At 46.8% G+C, this 15,027-nt stretch overlaps 1 protein-coding gene across 1 annotated transcript in view; it reads right to left on the reverse strand.

Annotated features, from left to right (window-relative positions):
* Positions 1-1,849: 1,849 nt before the first annotated feature.
* Rp9 (RP9 pre-mRNA splicing factor) overlaps positions 1,850-15,027 on the reverse strand; it is a 28,939-nt gene continuing 15,761 nt past the window's right edge. The window contains exons 4-6 of the mRNA XM_021627467.2: positions 9,007-9,098; positions 3,279-3,340; positions 1,850-2,418 (exon numbers count right to left, since the gene is read on the reverse strand). Coding sequence (XP_021483142.1) covers positions 2,220-2,418; positions 3,279-3,340; positions 9,007-9,098 — 353 coding nt within the window. The 3' untranslated portion in view covers positions 1,850-2,219. The remainder of the gene's footprint in view (positions 2,419-3,278; positions 3,341-9,006; positions 9,099-15,027) is intronic.

Consider the following 15,027-nt stretch of genomic DNA (forward strand, 5'->3'; position numbering starts at 1 on the left):
TTTATTTTAGGTGTATTTATGTACCACAGTTTGAAGAAAGCTGGTGATAACTAACTCAGCCCCACAGGCACAACAAAGCATAAATCTCCCTAAGGACAGATCAGATCAGATGTGACTGCATCAAAACTATCTGTAAAGTCCATAAAGATGGGTTCTGTAGATTGAGAGAAGCCGATGCTGAGAAGTCTCTGGTCACACAGCTAGCACACACGGTCAGCAGGCTAAGAAGCTTGCCTGCTCCAGACTTCTGGGTGGTAACAGGTATTGCATTCCTTGCCCTGAAGGGAGAATCCGGAGTGTTTAACATTCCAGGTTGCCCTAGTGCTTATCTACGAGCACAGACCCCTCTGTACTTCCTATCCCAGGGCTTTTTTAAAAAGACTTTCTATGTGGGGATGGGCCCACCTGTTCAAGAGCATTGGGAGGCAGAGGCAGGCGGATCTCTGTGAGTTCAAGACCAGCCTGGTCTACAGGGTGAGCTCCAGAAAAGCCAGGGCTACAAAGAGAAACCCTTAGGCAAAAATCAAAGCCAACAAAGAGTGTACAGCTTTGGTCCATCGGCAAAAAACACATCTTCTTTGCTTGTAGGCACCATCCAATCACACTCTGGAAGTATGGTGCAATGAGTATGCAGTGTGAGGTGGGAACTTGTGGACACATTCTGTGACGCAGCAAGCTGCTCAGTCTGACGCTTCCCTAGACTTTATTTCCAGCCCTTTCCTGAGTTAGTACCTCCGTGAAGATCTTAGGACTCCTGGCCAGACGAGTGTTAGGGCATCACACAAATGTCTTCACTGACATAGGAAAACTCCACTCTCAAGTCAGTACATAATGATGGGGGAGAGAAATCTGCACATTTTCTCTCTTTTTCCAGACAGTTTCTCTGTGTAGCCCTAGATATCCTGGAATTCACGCTGTAGACCAGGTTGGTTTCTCTTTTTGAGACAAGATCTCAGCAGCCAGGCTGGTCTCTACCTTAGACTTCTGCTTACACCTCTTCTTTCTAGGCGCCGGGAATAAAGGTGAGTGCACTGTGTGCCCAGCTTTGTTTTCATGGGATAGAGTTTGCGTGAAAGAGGGGTAGCAGGCTGGCAGCAGCAATGACACCGCTCAGGCATACATGGATGAGGCGCAGGTACTTGATAGAGGAGGGGCCTTTCCAGACTGTTAATTTTAAGAAGCTAAGAGCATGTTAGTTAGCATATAAAGCCATTTGTATTTAAAGAGCCCCAGGGCAAGCATCGGGACCCACGTGAAAAAGACAAGCACAGCGGGGTGTGCCTGTCAGTCCAGTGCTGGCAGGTGAGGACGGGAGATCCCCTCGCTGCACTGGCCAGCCACACTAACCTACTTGGTGAGCTGCAGGCCAGTAAGGGAATGAGAGAAAAGAGATACCTAAAGAATGACACCCGAGATTGCTCTCTGGCCTACACATGCACATGCACACACATACACACACACACACACACACACACACACACCCTATATAAACTAGTACTTGGGAGGCGGAGGCACGCAGATCTCTTGAGTTTAAAGTCAGCCTGTCTCGTGTACATAGCCAGCTCTGGGCCAGACAGAACTATACAGTCAGAGCTATACCATTGCAAAGTGAAACAAAACATCCTATTATTATGAGGCTGCTGTATGAGACACTTGCCTTTCTTTCCTTTAAAGATAAGGTCTTGTTACTTATCCTGGGCTGGCCGTGGACTCAATCAGAGGCATGTGTGTGCACTTAAGTCTACAGGAAATATTTCTGAAAAACTCCAATGCAAACTGGCAATCAATTGGAACAGCGATAAAAAAAAAAGGAGTATGTAGCTTTTAGTCTGTATTAATAATGACTACATTTAAAAAATAAACCATGAATTTTTATTATCCCGAACCACAGAGAAGGGTAAAGTCGGTGGAAACTGAGCTCTGCACCACAAGGGCAGAAGCTGTGGCAGTACCCTAGAGTTCTTTTTCAGTCTTTTCATTACTTCCCTTTGCAGGCGGCCTATTAAAGCAATCAGACACAAGTGACCGTCATGGGAGAGGAAACAGACACCGTTGGCAGACAGCCTGGGGGCCCACCTGCTCTGCGGCGGTCACCTGGCACCAGGAAGTGGGGAGAACCCACAGCTGTGCCAGGTGTGCCCTCCTAGTCCGGTCCCGTTGCTCCCGGGCGGCTCTCTTCTTTGGCTTGAGGGTGGTTTTGAGAATGCTGCCATCAGCTGTCACTCTGAGTCTGAACTGTCACTCGACTTGGAAGCCTTGTGCTTTCGTTTCTTCTTCTTTTTTTTCTCCTTCTTCTTTTTCTTGTGCTTTTCTTTCTTCTTCTTTTTCTTGCGCTTCTCTTTACTTCCTGAGGAGCTGGAGCTGCTCCCATCTTCATCCGAGGTGGAGTCCTCCAGTAACTGTTTTAGCTGCTGGATCCTAAACAGATTCCCCAGAACAATATTTCATTTAAGCAGTGGTGAATGGGGAATTATGAACAACTATCTCAATAAAGACCTAAGTATCTGCGTGTGCCCCCAAGGCCTCATAACTCCTAGCAAATGCATACCCACTGAGCTGTTCCCACTGCTCAGTTCCACAGCAATGCAGCGTCTCAAGAGCTACAATACAACCAACTAGAAACAATTAAAAAAAAAAAAAACAATTAGAAAAAATAAAAACTTCTTATTTTTGTGACAGGTCCCAATGTAGTCCAGGCTAGCCTCAACTCAGATAAAGTCAAGAATGACCTTCAACTTCTAATCCACCTGCCGTCACTCCCCAAGTGATGGCGTTATAGGTGTTTAACACCTCGCATGTACAATGCTGGGATCAAACCAAACCCGAGGCTCCTTGCCTGCTACCAACTGAACTACATCCAGCCCCTTTCCTTAATCTCGTCTAAAAACAAGTTAACAAAAACCCAGACTTTCATTGGCACTGAAGGCAATCTAGGTCCCAGGAGAGTCCATCATGCAAGGTGTGATGGCATACGCTGCTCGTCTCAGCAGCCCAGAGGCCGACATAGCAAAGTCTACAATTTGAGGCCTGCTTGTTCTACATGCTGAGACACTGCTGCAAAACACACACACACACACACACACACACACACACAGCACAATTTATTTAGGGAACTGCTCAGTACCCCAACATCTCTGTTCAGTGAGAAGTCTTGCCCTCCCAGTTATTCAGTTAAAGGAATGTGATTATCCACTGCCCCCATAGAGCAGAAGACTTGTTTATAACACTGTGTACTTTCAGATTTCAAGAGGACATTTGTAGCAACAGGGCGGCCTTACCTGACATCCTTTTCATGTCTTTTATTCTCTCGAATGATGTCATACATGGGATCTTCGTGTGCCTAAGGTTACAGAGGGTGACAGTTGGTTAGTTACCATGGACTGCTTTATTATGTACAAGTTAAACCTCTCTGTTTGGAAACCAGTACTTGATGTAGATTGCTTTTGTTAAATTTATGACTCTTTATTTAGCCTTCTAACTGGCTACGGAGCTCAAACTGGCCTTGAATTTTCAAACTTCCCTTTCAGCCCTGGCAGTGCTGAGGTTATGGTGCTTCCTGCATGTAGCTCGATGCCAGCTATCTCAGAGCTATGCTGCTTTTTTTCAATTGTACAGAATCTTATTACACAGCTCAGGCTAGCTTTGAACCTGCTGGCCTGAGGACGACCTCAAGTCTTGACCCTCCTGCTTCTACTCTGAAGTGCTGGGTCACCACCCCCAGCTCACCCTGAGACAAGGCCTCACCTTGTTGAAGTAAAGTGAGCCTCAGCCTGTGCTGCTCGTGCTTCAGTCTCCAAGTGCTGCATGGCAAGTGTAACCCCCACACCTACTTTACAATACATTTTCATCCTTTAAAGACTATACTTATTACTATTTGGGCTTTTGGAGTCTTACTGTGTTTTCAGACAGTTATTGGGTGACCTGGAAACTCACTATGTAGACCAGGCTGGCCCCTAATTCATGGCAGTCCTCCTGCTTCAGCCTTCTGAATTTTGGGATTTTGGTTGTGTGCCACCATACCCAGACTTTAGTACTGTAAACACTTTAAAGCTACAAAATACTTCTTCCATTAGAATATACAGGAAATAATTGAATATTCCATATAAAGAAATATGGCCAGTGGCTGCTCTTCCAGAGGACATGATTTCCATTCTCAGCATGTACACGGCAGCCAACAACCCTCTGCAACCCCAGTTCCAGGGGATCTGGTGCCCTCTTCTGGCCTCCTTAGGCATTGCATGCATGTGGTGCACAGACATGCAAGCAAAACACCCATACATAAAATGAAAGTATTTAAAAAATTTAAATAAGCCGGGCATGGTGGCACATGCCTTTGATCCCAGCATGCAAGGAGACAGAGGCAAGTGGATTGCTGTGAGTTTGAGGCCAGCCTGGTCTACAAAGTGAGTTCCAAGACAGCCAAGGCTACACAAAGAAACCCTGTCTCAGAAAAAAACAAAAACAAAAACCCCAAAACCAAAAACAGACAAAAAACAAACAAAAAAAACAAAACCGCCAAACTTTAAATAACAAGCTCTAACTGGTGGCAGCTTTGCTTTTCCTGGTGCTGGGATTACAGGCATGCGCCCTCTCTGGGGCAGGCATGCAGAGAGGTTAGTTTAGAAACCTGGGATTCTCTTGGTTTGGGCTATGCACTTGCCAGCTTATGTGGATGCCCTACTCTAGCAAATAAAGCAAGTCCCTCTTCCCCCTACTGACCGCAGGCTTGTGTCACTATGTCTCGCCTAAGTGATCTTTTATGGAGAATCCTTAGTTACTATCTTATGCCTGAACATAATGCATGTGCATATGGCTGAGTTATGGGGTTATTGGAAGGGACAGTTCAGTAAAAACAAAATGGTTACAGAACTCAGTCTATCACACAAAGTAGAGAACCACTCAATCCCCCTAGTGAGCAAACCCCTCTGTCCTTTAGACCCCATACAAAGATACAAGAGGCAAGAACAAGGGCCCTTCCATCCCTTGACTCAGGTGGCCAGTGTAAATCTTTGTTGTTTTTTTTGAGACAGGATCTTGTAGCCAGCATTTATTACTTTGTGGGTTCCCCTTTCTTCTCTCTGCCGTACTTATTAAAGCCCTAACACTAGATAGGAGATAAAAAGGATAGAAAGGAAAGAGGGTGAAGTTATCATTACACTACCTCCTGCTGATTACGAGCATTGAGAACCTTGGGGGAAAGTTTGATCTTAACCATCAGGGTATCTAATTCCTTTTTCTTGTTTCTTTGCACACGACTACTTGACAAACTGCAACAAATAGCATCCAATCACCAACCAGTAGCCAATAGCAACCCCACCTCTCAGGGCCCTAGCATTTATATATCCTCTGAAATGTTCCCACAATCCCAATCATCACACACTTGCAGAAACTAGCCACAGCTGGCAAAAACCATGCCCCTGCTAGAGCATGAGGCAAATCATAGTCAACTGTTTCGAAGCAGACTCATATCCCCACACCTGGGTTTAAAATGAAAACATATTCTTATAACATTTCTGTGTTTTTTAAAGAACCGTAAGTACAAAATTCTCATTAGAGGATTTCACTAGGTAGCTCTGGCTGGCATGGAATTCACTATGTAGACCAGGCTGGCCTAGAATTCAAGAGTGCTGCCTGCCTCTGCCTCTTGAGTCCTAGGATTAAGGGTGTGCCACCATGTGAGGCCCTCCTGTGTCAATCTGGACAGTATATTCTCTCCTAGTCTATACTGTTGCTGTGATTTGAATGGCATATTCTTGTTCCTTGCAAATCTGTGTGTGGTTTTATGTCATCATTGTTTTTTAAATAGCATTTTAGTTTTTATGTAAGTCCATGTGCAAATATATACCATAGATGTGGGGGTGCACATGGAGGCCAGAAGATACCTTGTCAAATACCACAGAACCAGGATTACAGGAAATGTGAGCTGCCTGACGTGGGTGCTGGAAACTGAACTCTGGTCTTCTGGAAGAACGGCAAGTGCCTCTAATCACCGAGCAACTCTCCAGTCCAATTATTGTTATTTTTAATTGAACATCTATTTGTGTGTGTATACACAGAAATGTGTCCATGCTTGTGTGCTTCTGGAGATCAGAGGACAACTTTCAGAAGTCTCTCTTCCTTCCACCACGTGGGTTCTGGGGATCAAACTCAGGCCAGCAGAATTGGCAGCAGGTACCTCTACTCACTGAGCCAGACATTCATTCTTAAACAAGATGCTCGGAATACAGAAATAGGGGCCAGCAGGACAGCTCAGTGGGTAAAGACACTTGCCAGCAGGACTGGCCACTTGAGTGTGGCCGCTGAGACCCACGTGGTGAGAGAACCGACTCTCTTAGGCTGTCCCACCTCCGCACGTTGAGTGCTGTGGCGTACTCACACTCGCACACTTACAAATGTTAAGAAGAATTAGGTGAAAAAGAAAGCTTTTAGGAAACCCCCAACTTAGAACTGCCCACTGGCGGCAGCACTCCTGAAAGATCTCAGCACAGGCTCGGGGTATGGAGAGCGCGTGTCTAGCGGACACAAAGCCCTGGGTTTGCTCCCCAGCACTGCAGGGAGTAGGCATGGTGGCACACATCTGTAATCCCCATATGCTGGAGGTAAGGCAAGAGGATCACAACTTCAGGGTCATCCTCAGCCACACAGAACTGGAGACTAGCTTGGGCTAGACTATGGGTTCAAAACAAGTTGCAGAGATGCTGAAGGGGCCACCCCTGGCCGCACAGCCAGCTCAAGCCCAGCCAGAGCTACCCAGGACTCTCTTAAGTGAAAAAGAGAGACAGGAAACACTTGTCAATGTCCCTGCGAGTTGTCTGGAACTGCGTCTGTGTGCCTGTGGACTGCTCTGGGGAGGCAGCAGACTTGATGGCTAAGAAGCTGCGGCGATGGAGAAGCTCTGCTTTACCATAGGCTCTCTTCCGCCATGATGGTCTGCCTCGCCTAAGGTGAAAAGCAGCGGATCAGGAGTCTGTAACCTGGGAGGCTAAAGAAGGACCCACCTGCGATATACAGGGAAATCCTGTCTAAAAAAGGAAAAAAAAAAAAAATTAAAAAAGGACTGGAGTCAGCTCTGGACTGAGATTGAGGCAGAGTAAGTCCTCTTTAGAGGCTGTTTCCTCAAGGATTGTCACAGTGACAAATAAGCCCTTGGCTCAACCACAGCACTGCAAATAAATATGTAAAAATAAATGTAAACTAAACTATTCTCTCAAACAGGCATGATTACTGTTAATATTTGGTGTATCTATAAAGAAGTTGAGCCATAATTTATATTCCTGGCTGGCTGGAACTTACTATGGAGACACGGCTGGCCTCAAGCTGATGTCACAGTGCCTTGCCTCTGAGTGCTGGGAGTAAAGGCGTGTGCTATCATACACAGCCACAGGCTGCTTCCACTCAGTTTTCAAGAACCCTTCCCCTAACAGTCTGCCGTCTTCAAAATCTCAGCCCTGCGGCTGGGGCAGGAGGAAGTGCACAGCGCTTCCCGAGAACGCAGGAGGCCCTAGGCTCAAGCTCTAGGATTGAGCAAAGTCTACACAACACTTCTGCTTGTATTGTCCATGTGCTTGCTTACAGGTGCACCGTCTGTGTGTTTGTAAGTGGTTGTGTGTGCCTGTGCACGGGCTGATGTGAGGACTCTTCTTCCAGTGCTCTGTCTTTCTCACTGAAGCAAGGTATCTCAAGGGAGCCCAGAGCCGCCCAGGACAGCTCCTCTAACCAGCTGGCTTCCACGGGGATCCGTTTCTACCCTCTGAGCACTCACTGGTGGGCTGCTCTGCCCACTTAGCATGGACATGAAGGAGATTCACACTCCTGCCCCATGCTTGCTTGGCAAGGGCTATTATCCACCAAGCCCTGAGAATGTGTTCTGGTGTTTGTTGTTGTGAGATAGGCTGCTGCCATGGCCCCATGCTCACCTCTGCAGGGTCTCCCTGCCACTCCTGAGCGGCAGGCATGCGTCACCACACCTGGCCCCGTTGACCCACTTCAGACACACCAGCAGCCTTACTTCATTCACACAGACCGTGCCTTACTGCACAGAATTGTTACGGGATGTGAATGGACACCTCAGAGTGGTGATTTGTGAGCATGCGGTAGAGCTGTCTTATGTCATCTGAGCAAATACACACTTCTAGACCAAAAGATGCATCTAAGCTTACATGGAACTAAAAACCCTTCACCTGAATAACATATAAATGTGAATTTATATATAGACTATTACAAAGAAGGGTTGAACACAGTGTGGCTTGGAGAAGGAATCACTGTTGCTAAGGTTAGGAATCTGTCTCTCTATGTGTTGTCCTCCAGTGCCGTGGCTGGAACTCGACATCTCTACGTGCTGGGCAGCACCCCCCCCCCCCCCCGAGCTGCACACCTCCCCTCCAGCCCTTACGCTTCCTTTCTCCGTTGAGACAAGCTCTCAAGTTACCAACTTTCAGTTGTCCCATCTCAAACTGCTGACCCGTCAAATAAAGAACATTTTAATCGTAGTCTTTTCCCTCCTTTTCCTTTCCTTCAGAGAAAGGGCCTCATACAGATCAGGCTGGCCTCAAACTCACTTTGTAGCCAAGGCTGACTCTGAACTCAGGATCCTTCTGTCCCTACCTCCCCAGTGGCGGCATCACAGGCATGCGCCACCATGCTTGCTCTGTGGGGCGAGGGCTGGAAAACAAGCACTCTCCCGACGGGCTGCGTGTGCAGCCCCAGCCAGCCTTTTGCCACCTGTCACAGGATGCATATCGGGTGTGTGAACACCTGACAGTCTGGCCGGAGGCCTCCAGGGCCTGCATGTACACAGTGGTTCACCGCCTCCAGGGCCTGCATGTACACAGTGGTTCACCGCCTCCAGGGCCTGCATGTACACAGTGGTTCACCGCCTCCAGGGCCTGCATGTACACAGTGGTTCACCGCCTCCAGGGCCTGCATGTACACAGTGGTTCACCAGTGACCACCATCGATTCACCATCGGCGGCAGCTGCTATTATTGACAGTGCGGGCTATACTTACAACTCGGAACTGTTCTAACTTCTGGTTGCCTTTGATAAAGAAAGGGCATTCTTTGTCGCCGGTTCGATGGCCATACCGTTTGCAACGCCAACCTTAAACCAAAGAGAAACAGTTCTGTAAGATAATATGGTCTCACCTCACTGAGATGTTTCAGCAGATTCAAGTTTTTCATTAGACTCTTAATTCTAAAACACAAAGGATTAACAGGTGAAAACAGTAAGATCCCGGAAAACAATGAAGGTAACTAAAGGCTTCCTTACATATCCCTTGAATCTTGTCAAATTAGTACCAAACCTTCCATTACCAAATGTCGTGAAGCAATCCAATGTAAAAGTACCATAGTATGTGAATTTGCTCAGTGCGTTTCACTACATTTCTAAGAGAGCGGGGCAGTGGTGTCTCTCAAAACCCACACGGGCGCACAGCCACCTGCGACACTCGTTTGGCCTCTCTGGACTGCTGTATCATGTGGTGCACATGAACTAAATGTGAGCTCATGCAAGCACACACACACACACACACACAAACATCATTAAAAAGAGAGTGGGTACCCTTTTTCTTTGTGAGAGGCTCTGATAATGAGGGCTAGGAATTCAGGTCGCCTAGCGAGCGGCTCAAAGTGCTCAAGGCCGTGGCTGAACTCTCCAGCCCCACGACAACGGTATCGTTCTTTAGTGGTTGTTGTTTTGAGACAGGGTTTTGCTTTGTAATAGCCCTGGCTGTCCTGTACTAGCTTTGTAGAACAGGCTGGCCTCGGAGCCCCAAGTGCTGGGATTACAGGCATGCACGGCCACACTGGGCAGCAGCATCTCTCAGGTTGACCAACCATACAGAGCCTCTCCCTCAACTCCCTCCCCTCTGCAGGCTCAGATTACTAGACTTCTGTGACCCTTTCCTCTGAAGAACTAGGGCTTCAAGAACACACTACTGTAGCAAGCTCTATAAGAGGAAACTTTTCATTTTTTAAAGGTAGGGGCTTACTGTGTAGCCAGGACTGGCTGTAACATCACAGAGACTGCCCAACTCTGGCATGCTTGGATGAAAGGCATGCATCATAACTAACTTGACGGTTTTGTTTTGAGACAAGAGTTTCTCTGTAACAAGAGCCCTGGATGTCTTGGACTCACTTTGTAGTTCAGGCTGGCTTCAAACCCACAGAGACACAGAGAACCATTCAGCCTCCCAAAAATAAACATTTTTAAAAACTGTGTGTATATGTATCTGAGTGTGTATTTGTATAGGCAGAACTACAAAAAACAAAACAAGCAGCTTCAACAAAAGCCTCTGTAAACACAGCTTCTCTGTTTTTCAGGTTAAGCAGTGGCTCTGATAGCATTAACTGACACTTTGACAGACTCTGGAGTGGGATCGCTGGAGCTGGAGTTACAGGTGGTTGGGAGCCACCTGCTGTGGTGGGTGCTGGGCACTGAACTATGGTCCCTGCAAGAGCAGAATGCACTCTTAACTGCTGAGTCATTCTCCAGCTTGAGCCTCACGTTTTAGCAAAACAAGATGATCTAAATGCCACTAGAGCTACACAACCTACCTGAAAAATCGAGGAACTGTGTTTAAAGAGGTTTTCACTGACGTTTATTTTGTTTTCTGTAATTCTGCTGTGCTGGAACTTAGAGCAGGCTGGTATAAAGCCCACAGAGCTGCATATATCTGCCTACCAAGTGCTAGGATTAAGGTGTGCGCCACCACGCCTGGCTGAAGAGATTTAAAGTGAGAAGTAGCAGGAGGCCCGAGGAATTGCTAAAACACATATACACGTTTCAAGTCTACAGAAGCACACAACTCAAAGGCCCTCACTCAATATGGACTCAGCATTAGGAGCGGCAATCTGAGGAGTGTGAAACAGCAATGAGGAAGTCCCAGTTGCCCCCACATCTTTCCATTCCATTCAGATCTGAGGCAAGTCAGGCCTGGGGATAGTGAGCCAAGTGAGAGCTGTCCTTGGGTGTTGATCAAGGAGGCCAGGAAACGAGATGCTGGAAAGGTGAACTGACTGGGCCCAGGCTAGGGCCCAGGCTAGTGAGTACAGAAAGCATGTGGTAAAAGGAGTCCTTTGTGGCATCTGCAAGGATGAGAGTGTGTGACTCAGGTCAAGGCCAGATAGCTCTCGGCTTTATGTCCTTCAGACAGGGCCTCCCACAAACTTGCTGTTTGGGCTAGGCAGGCCAGCCAACATGCTCTCAGGATCTGTCTCCACCCTCGACTGCTGTGGCTACTGACATGGACAGCCATTTCCATCCTTTATGTGAGTGTTGGGGAGTCTTTAAGGATGGCTTCTGAACTGTTCTTATCCACTTGAACTTACAGAAAGACACACCTAGAAGCCTAGGACTACGGAGGATGTGGCAGGCCCACCCTGGGCTCTCGGTCAGCAAATGCTGTGGCAAGGATCCTGTCTCAACCTTCCCTTCACTCACCCAAAACCGCCTGAGGAAGAAGGATCACATACTAAACCAATGCTGTGTGTCAGCAAAACTCAGGAGATGTAAAATGCCACAGGGCATGGGTGGACACAAACACATCCAAGTAATATTAGTTCTGAATGTGCTGCAGCGGCAGTGTTGGTGCAGACCTAGAACCCCAACACTTAGGAAAGTCGAGCCAACAAAACTGCTCATTTAAGGCCACTCTTGGCTGGATAAGGAGATGGTATCACAAAACAACAACAAAACCAAGAAGATGATCCTTGTAATTCCCAGTGTGGTCCACAGCAAAGGTGAGACCATGGAAGATACTGTTAGCAGAGCAGTCTCTTACGCCCCTCAGCAATAAGAATGAGTAACCTACATGTAGAGCTGTATTAGCAGGTAAGGGATGAGTGACAGCTCAGTAGAGGCATACTTTGCCTGAGTGAGATACTGTGGCACAGAGAGCACAAAGAATCAGAGAGACGGGATGGGGAAAGGGGACTGGGATCTGCAGACTTTAAGTCTGAGAAACATTTTCCTTCCTATATATATTTCAATATTTTATGTTATTATTTGATTTGCATAGGTGTTTTGTCTGCATATGTGTGTCTATATACCACATTTAGGCCTAGTGCCTAGGGAGGCCAGAAGAGATCAGTGGGTTGGCCGGAACTGTGGTTACAGGTGGTTGTGAGCCGCCATGTAGGCACTGCGAATGGAATCTCAATCCTCTGCAAGAGTAATGTGTTGGTTTGAATGAGAATGGCCCCGGAGACTCCTAGGTTCAAACCCTTGATCCCTAGTTGGTGGAACTGTTTGGGAAGGATTAAGTGTGGCCTTGTCGGAGAAGGTGTATCCCTGGGGTTAGGCTATGAGGTTTCAAAAGAGGACACCATTCCCTGTTAGTTCCCTGCCTCCTGCTTGTGATGACACTGAGTTCTCTGCTTCTGTCCTAGTGCAGCCATGCTCCCCATGGTGATGGGCAGAAACACACTCTGAAGGAAGCCTCCAAAGCAAACACTTTAAGTTGCCTCGTCCATGGTGTTTTGTCATGGCAACAGAAAAATAAGCAAGACAACCCGTGCTCTCACCTACTGAGCCATTTCTCCAGGCCCAGAACCACTTTTCTTAACAGCAAAGCCAAGGAAAGTGTGCAGGCCCATGTATATGTGTGTCTCTTTCCCTTTCCGGTCTGCTTTGTAGGATCTGAAGAGTCTATCATTTGTTGAAGAACTGGGTAGGCATGATTGTGAGGAAACAAATATGAAGATATCTTGCTTTCAGAAATTGTACAACATCATAGGCAAATGTGAACAAGAACACATTTCTGGGGCACCACAGGAGTGCCGACAAGCCATGAACACGGCATCACTGTGAATCCACTTAATATGGAATATACACAGAGGTCCGTCAAGATGGGCCAGGAGATGAACTTCATAAATCTATTCTGTCTTTTCCTGCTTACTTATTTCGATGAGTGTCTTCCCTTCATGCACACCTGGTGCCCTCAGCAGTCAGAAGAAAGCACCCAGGCTTCTGAGTTGGTATTACAGACTGTTGTGAGCCACCATGTGGGTGCTGGGAACCAATCCGAGGTCATCTCTAAGGGCAATGGGTGCTTTTATTTGCTGAGCCATCTTTACAGCCCCAATCTGTTCTTTCTTAGAAGCAATGCAAAGTTCTAGGCCAGCAAAGGCTATATAACTGGAGTCTGTCTCAAAAACAAACAAAGCAGAAAGCACAGGGGCTAAAAAGAGGGCCCAGCAGCTAAGCCCTCTCATTTCTCTTACAGAGGACCATGCTGGGCAGCTGACAACTCCAGCTTAAGAGAACACACATAACTAACAATAACAAGAATAACTTTGGGGGCCCTGGAGAGATGGCGCAGCAGCTAAGTGCACATACTGCTCTTGCCAAAGACACAGTTTGGTTCCTGCCACCCACACTGGGTAGCTCCACTACTTCTGGTCTCTGAAGGCATCTGCAATCACATGTACACCTGCTCACTATCACACACATACACATAATTAAAAAAACATAAAAAATAAATCTTTAAAAATTTTCTAGACAGGTAATGAAAATAGTAGTAAATTTGTCCAAAACATTTTTTCGTTTTGTTTTTAGATTCTTACAAATTAGTCACAGGCTTTTCATTGTGAGAGAAAAAAAAAAAAAAAGGTTTTTAATCAAAGGTACCTGGCCCACGAAGAGCTAACATCCCATAAACTAGCCTCATCTTGCGAAACTTTGTAGAATTTTATTTTAGGTTCTGGTTGTATCGCCTGCACAGATGTCTGTGGCCCGTGTAGGTAGTGGGTGTGCAGGCAGGTGAGAGAGAACACTAGCTCTTCTGGAACCTGACTTACAAGCTCGTGACCAGTTACGTGAGTGCTAGGAACCCAACTCTGGTCCTCTGTGAGAGCTGAAGGTTCTCACCTGCTGAACTACCTCTCCAGCCCCAACCTGGCATCCAACTCATTCAGTTCCCCCTACCTGGTAAGCTTTACTCCACCTGGAGAACTTTTGTTTATCTGAAGGCCTGGCAAACATTCCAGGCACCCGATGAGCCCCAGCTGCTGCTCTCTCCCAGATTTTCACTTCCTGTGCTTCCATCCTTTTAAAACTAGCCAATCAGGAAAGCCTGCCTGTTGGCCTCCATCCAATGGTTGAAAGGCACAGTCATCACCTTCATTAGAATAAAAGTCAAGTGCACTTACTGCCACTGTGAGCCTGATAGCCTGGTTAGCTCATGGGACACCTTCTTACAAACAGCAACTGCCTTCTTGACTTACTTTCCCTATGTTCCTGGTGCGTGTGTGTGTGTGTGTGTGTGTGTGTGTGTGTGTGTGACATGAATATCTGTTTCAATACATCAATCTAAGGAAATCCACCAACCCTGGTGAGAAGTGCCACATCTGGTATCTGGACTGGGCCACTCCCAGTGTTCTTTTCCTAGGTCCTTAATAGTCTTGAAAATCAGCAGTCTGATGAAAGTCAGAATGAGGTCTAAGCTCCTTAAAAGACACAGCCACATAGCACTGTCACTATTTGATTGTCTCAAAGATTCCTGGTAAAGCCACACCTATAAGCTGTAGTTACTTGCCTAAAGATAGAACTCATTCTACAGGAAAGGCAACCTTTCAGAATATTAGCTGAAAATAATGGCTTGTTTAACATCCAGGCCATGCTGGCTACTTTTATGTTAATTTGACACAAACTAAGTCATTTTAAGAAAAGGACCATCGGTTGAAAACACCTCCATCAAATGGCCTGTAAGCAAGTCTGTAGGTCATTTTCTTGACTACTACCTGATACAGGAGATCCCAGCTCACTGTGAGAGGTGCTCCCTCCTAGGCTGGGCTGGAAGGTGGTTCTGAATATAAGAAAGCAGGCTGAGCTGGGTGGCACAGCACTCAGGGAGGCAGAGGCCAGCCTGGTCTACAAAGTGAGTCCAGGACAGCCAAGGCTACACAGAGAAACCCTGACTCAAAAAAAAAGAAAGAAAGGAAGGAAGGAAGGAAGGAAGGAAGGAAGGAAGGAAAGAAAGAAAGAAAGAAAGAAAGAAAGAAAGAAAAAAAGAAAGAAAGAAGCAGGTAGG

Source organism: Meriones unguiculatus, chromosome 1, assembly GCF_030254825.1.
Source record: "Meriones unguiculatus strain TT.TT164.6M chromosome 1, Bangor_MerUng_6.1, whole genome shotgun sequence".
NCBI classification, from domain to species: Eukaryota; Metazoa; Chordata; class Mammalia; order Rodentia; family Muridae; genus Meriones; species Meriones unguiculatus.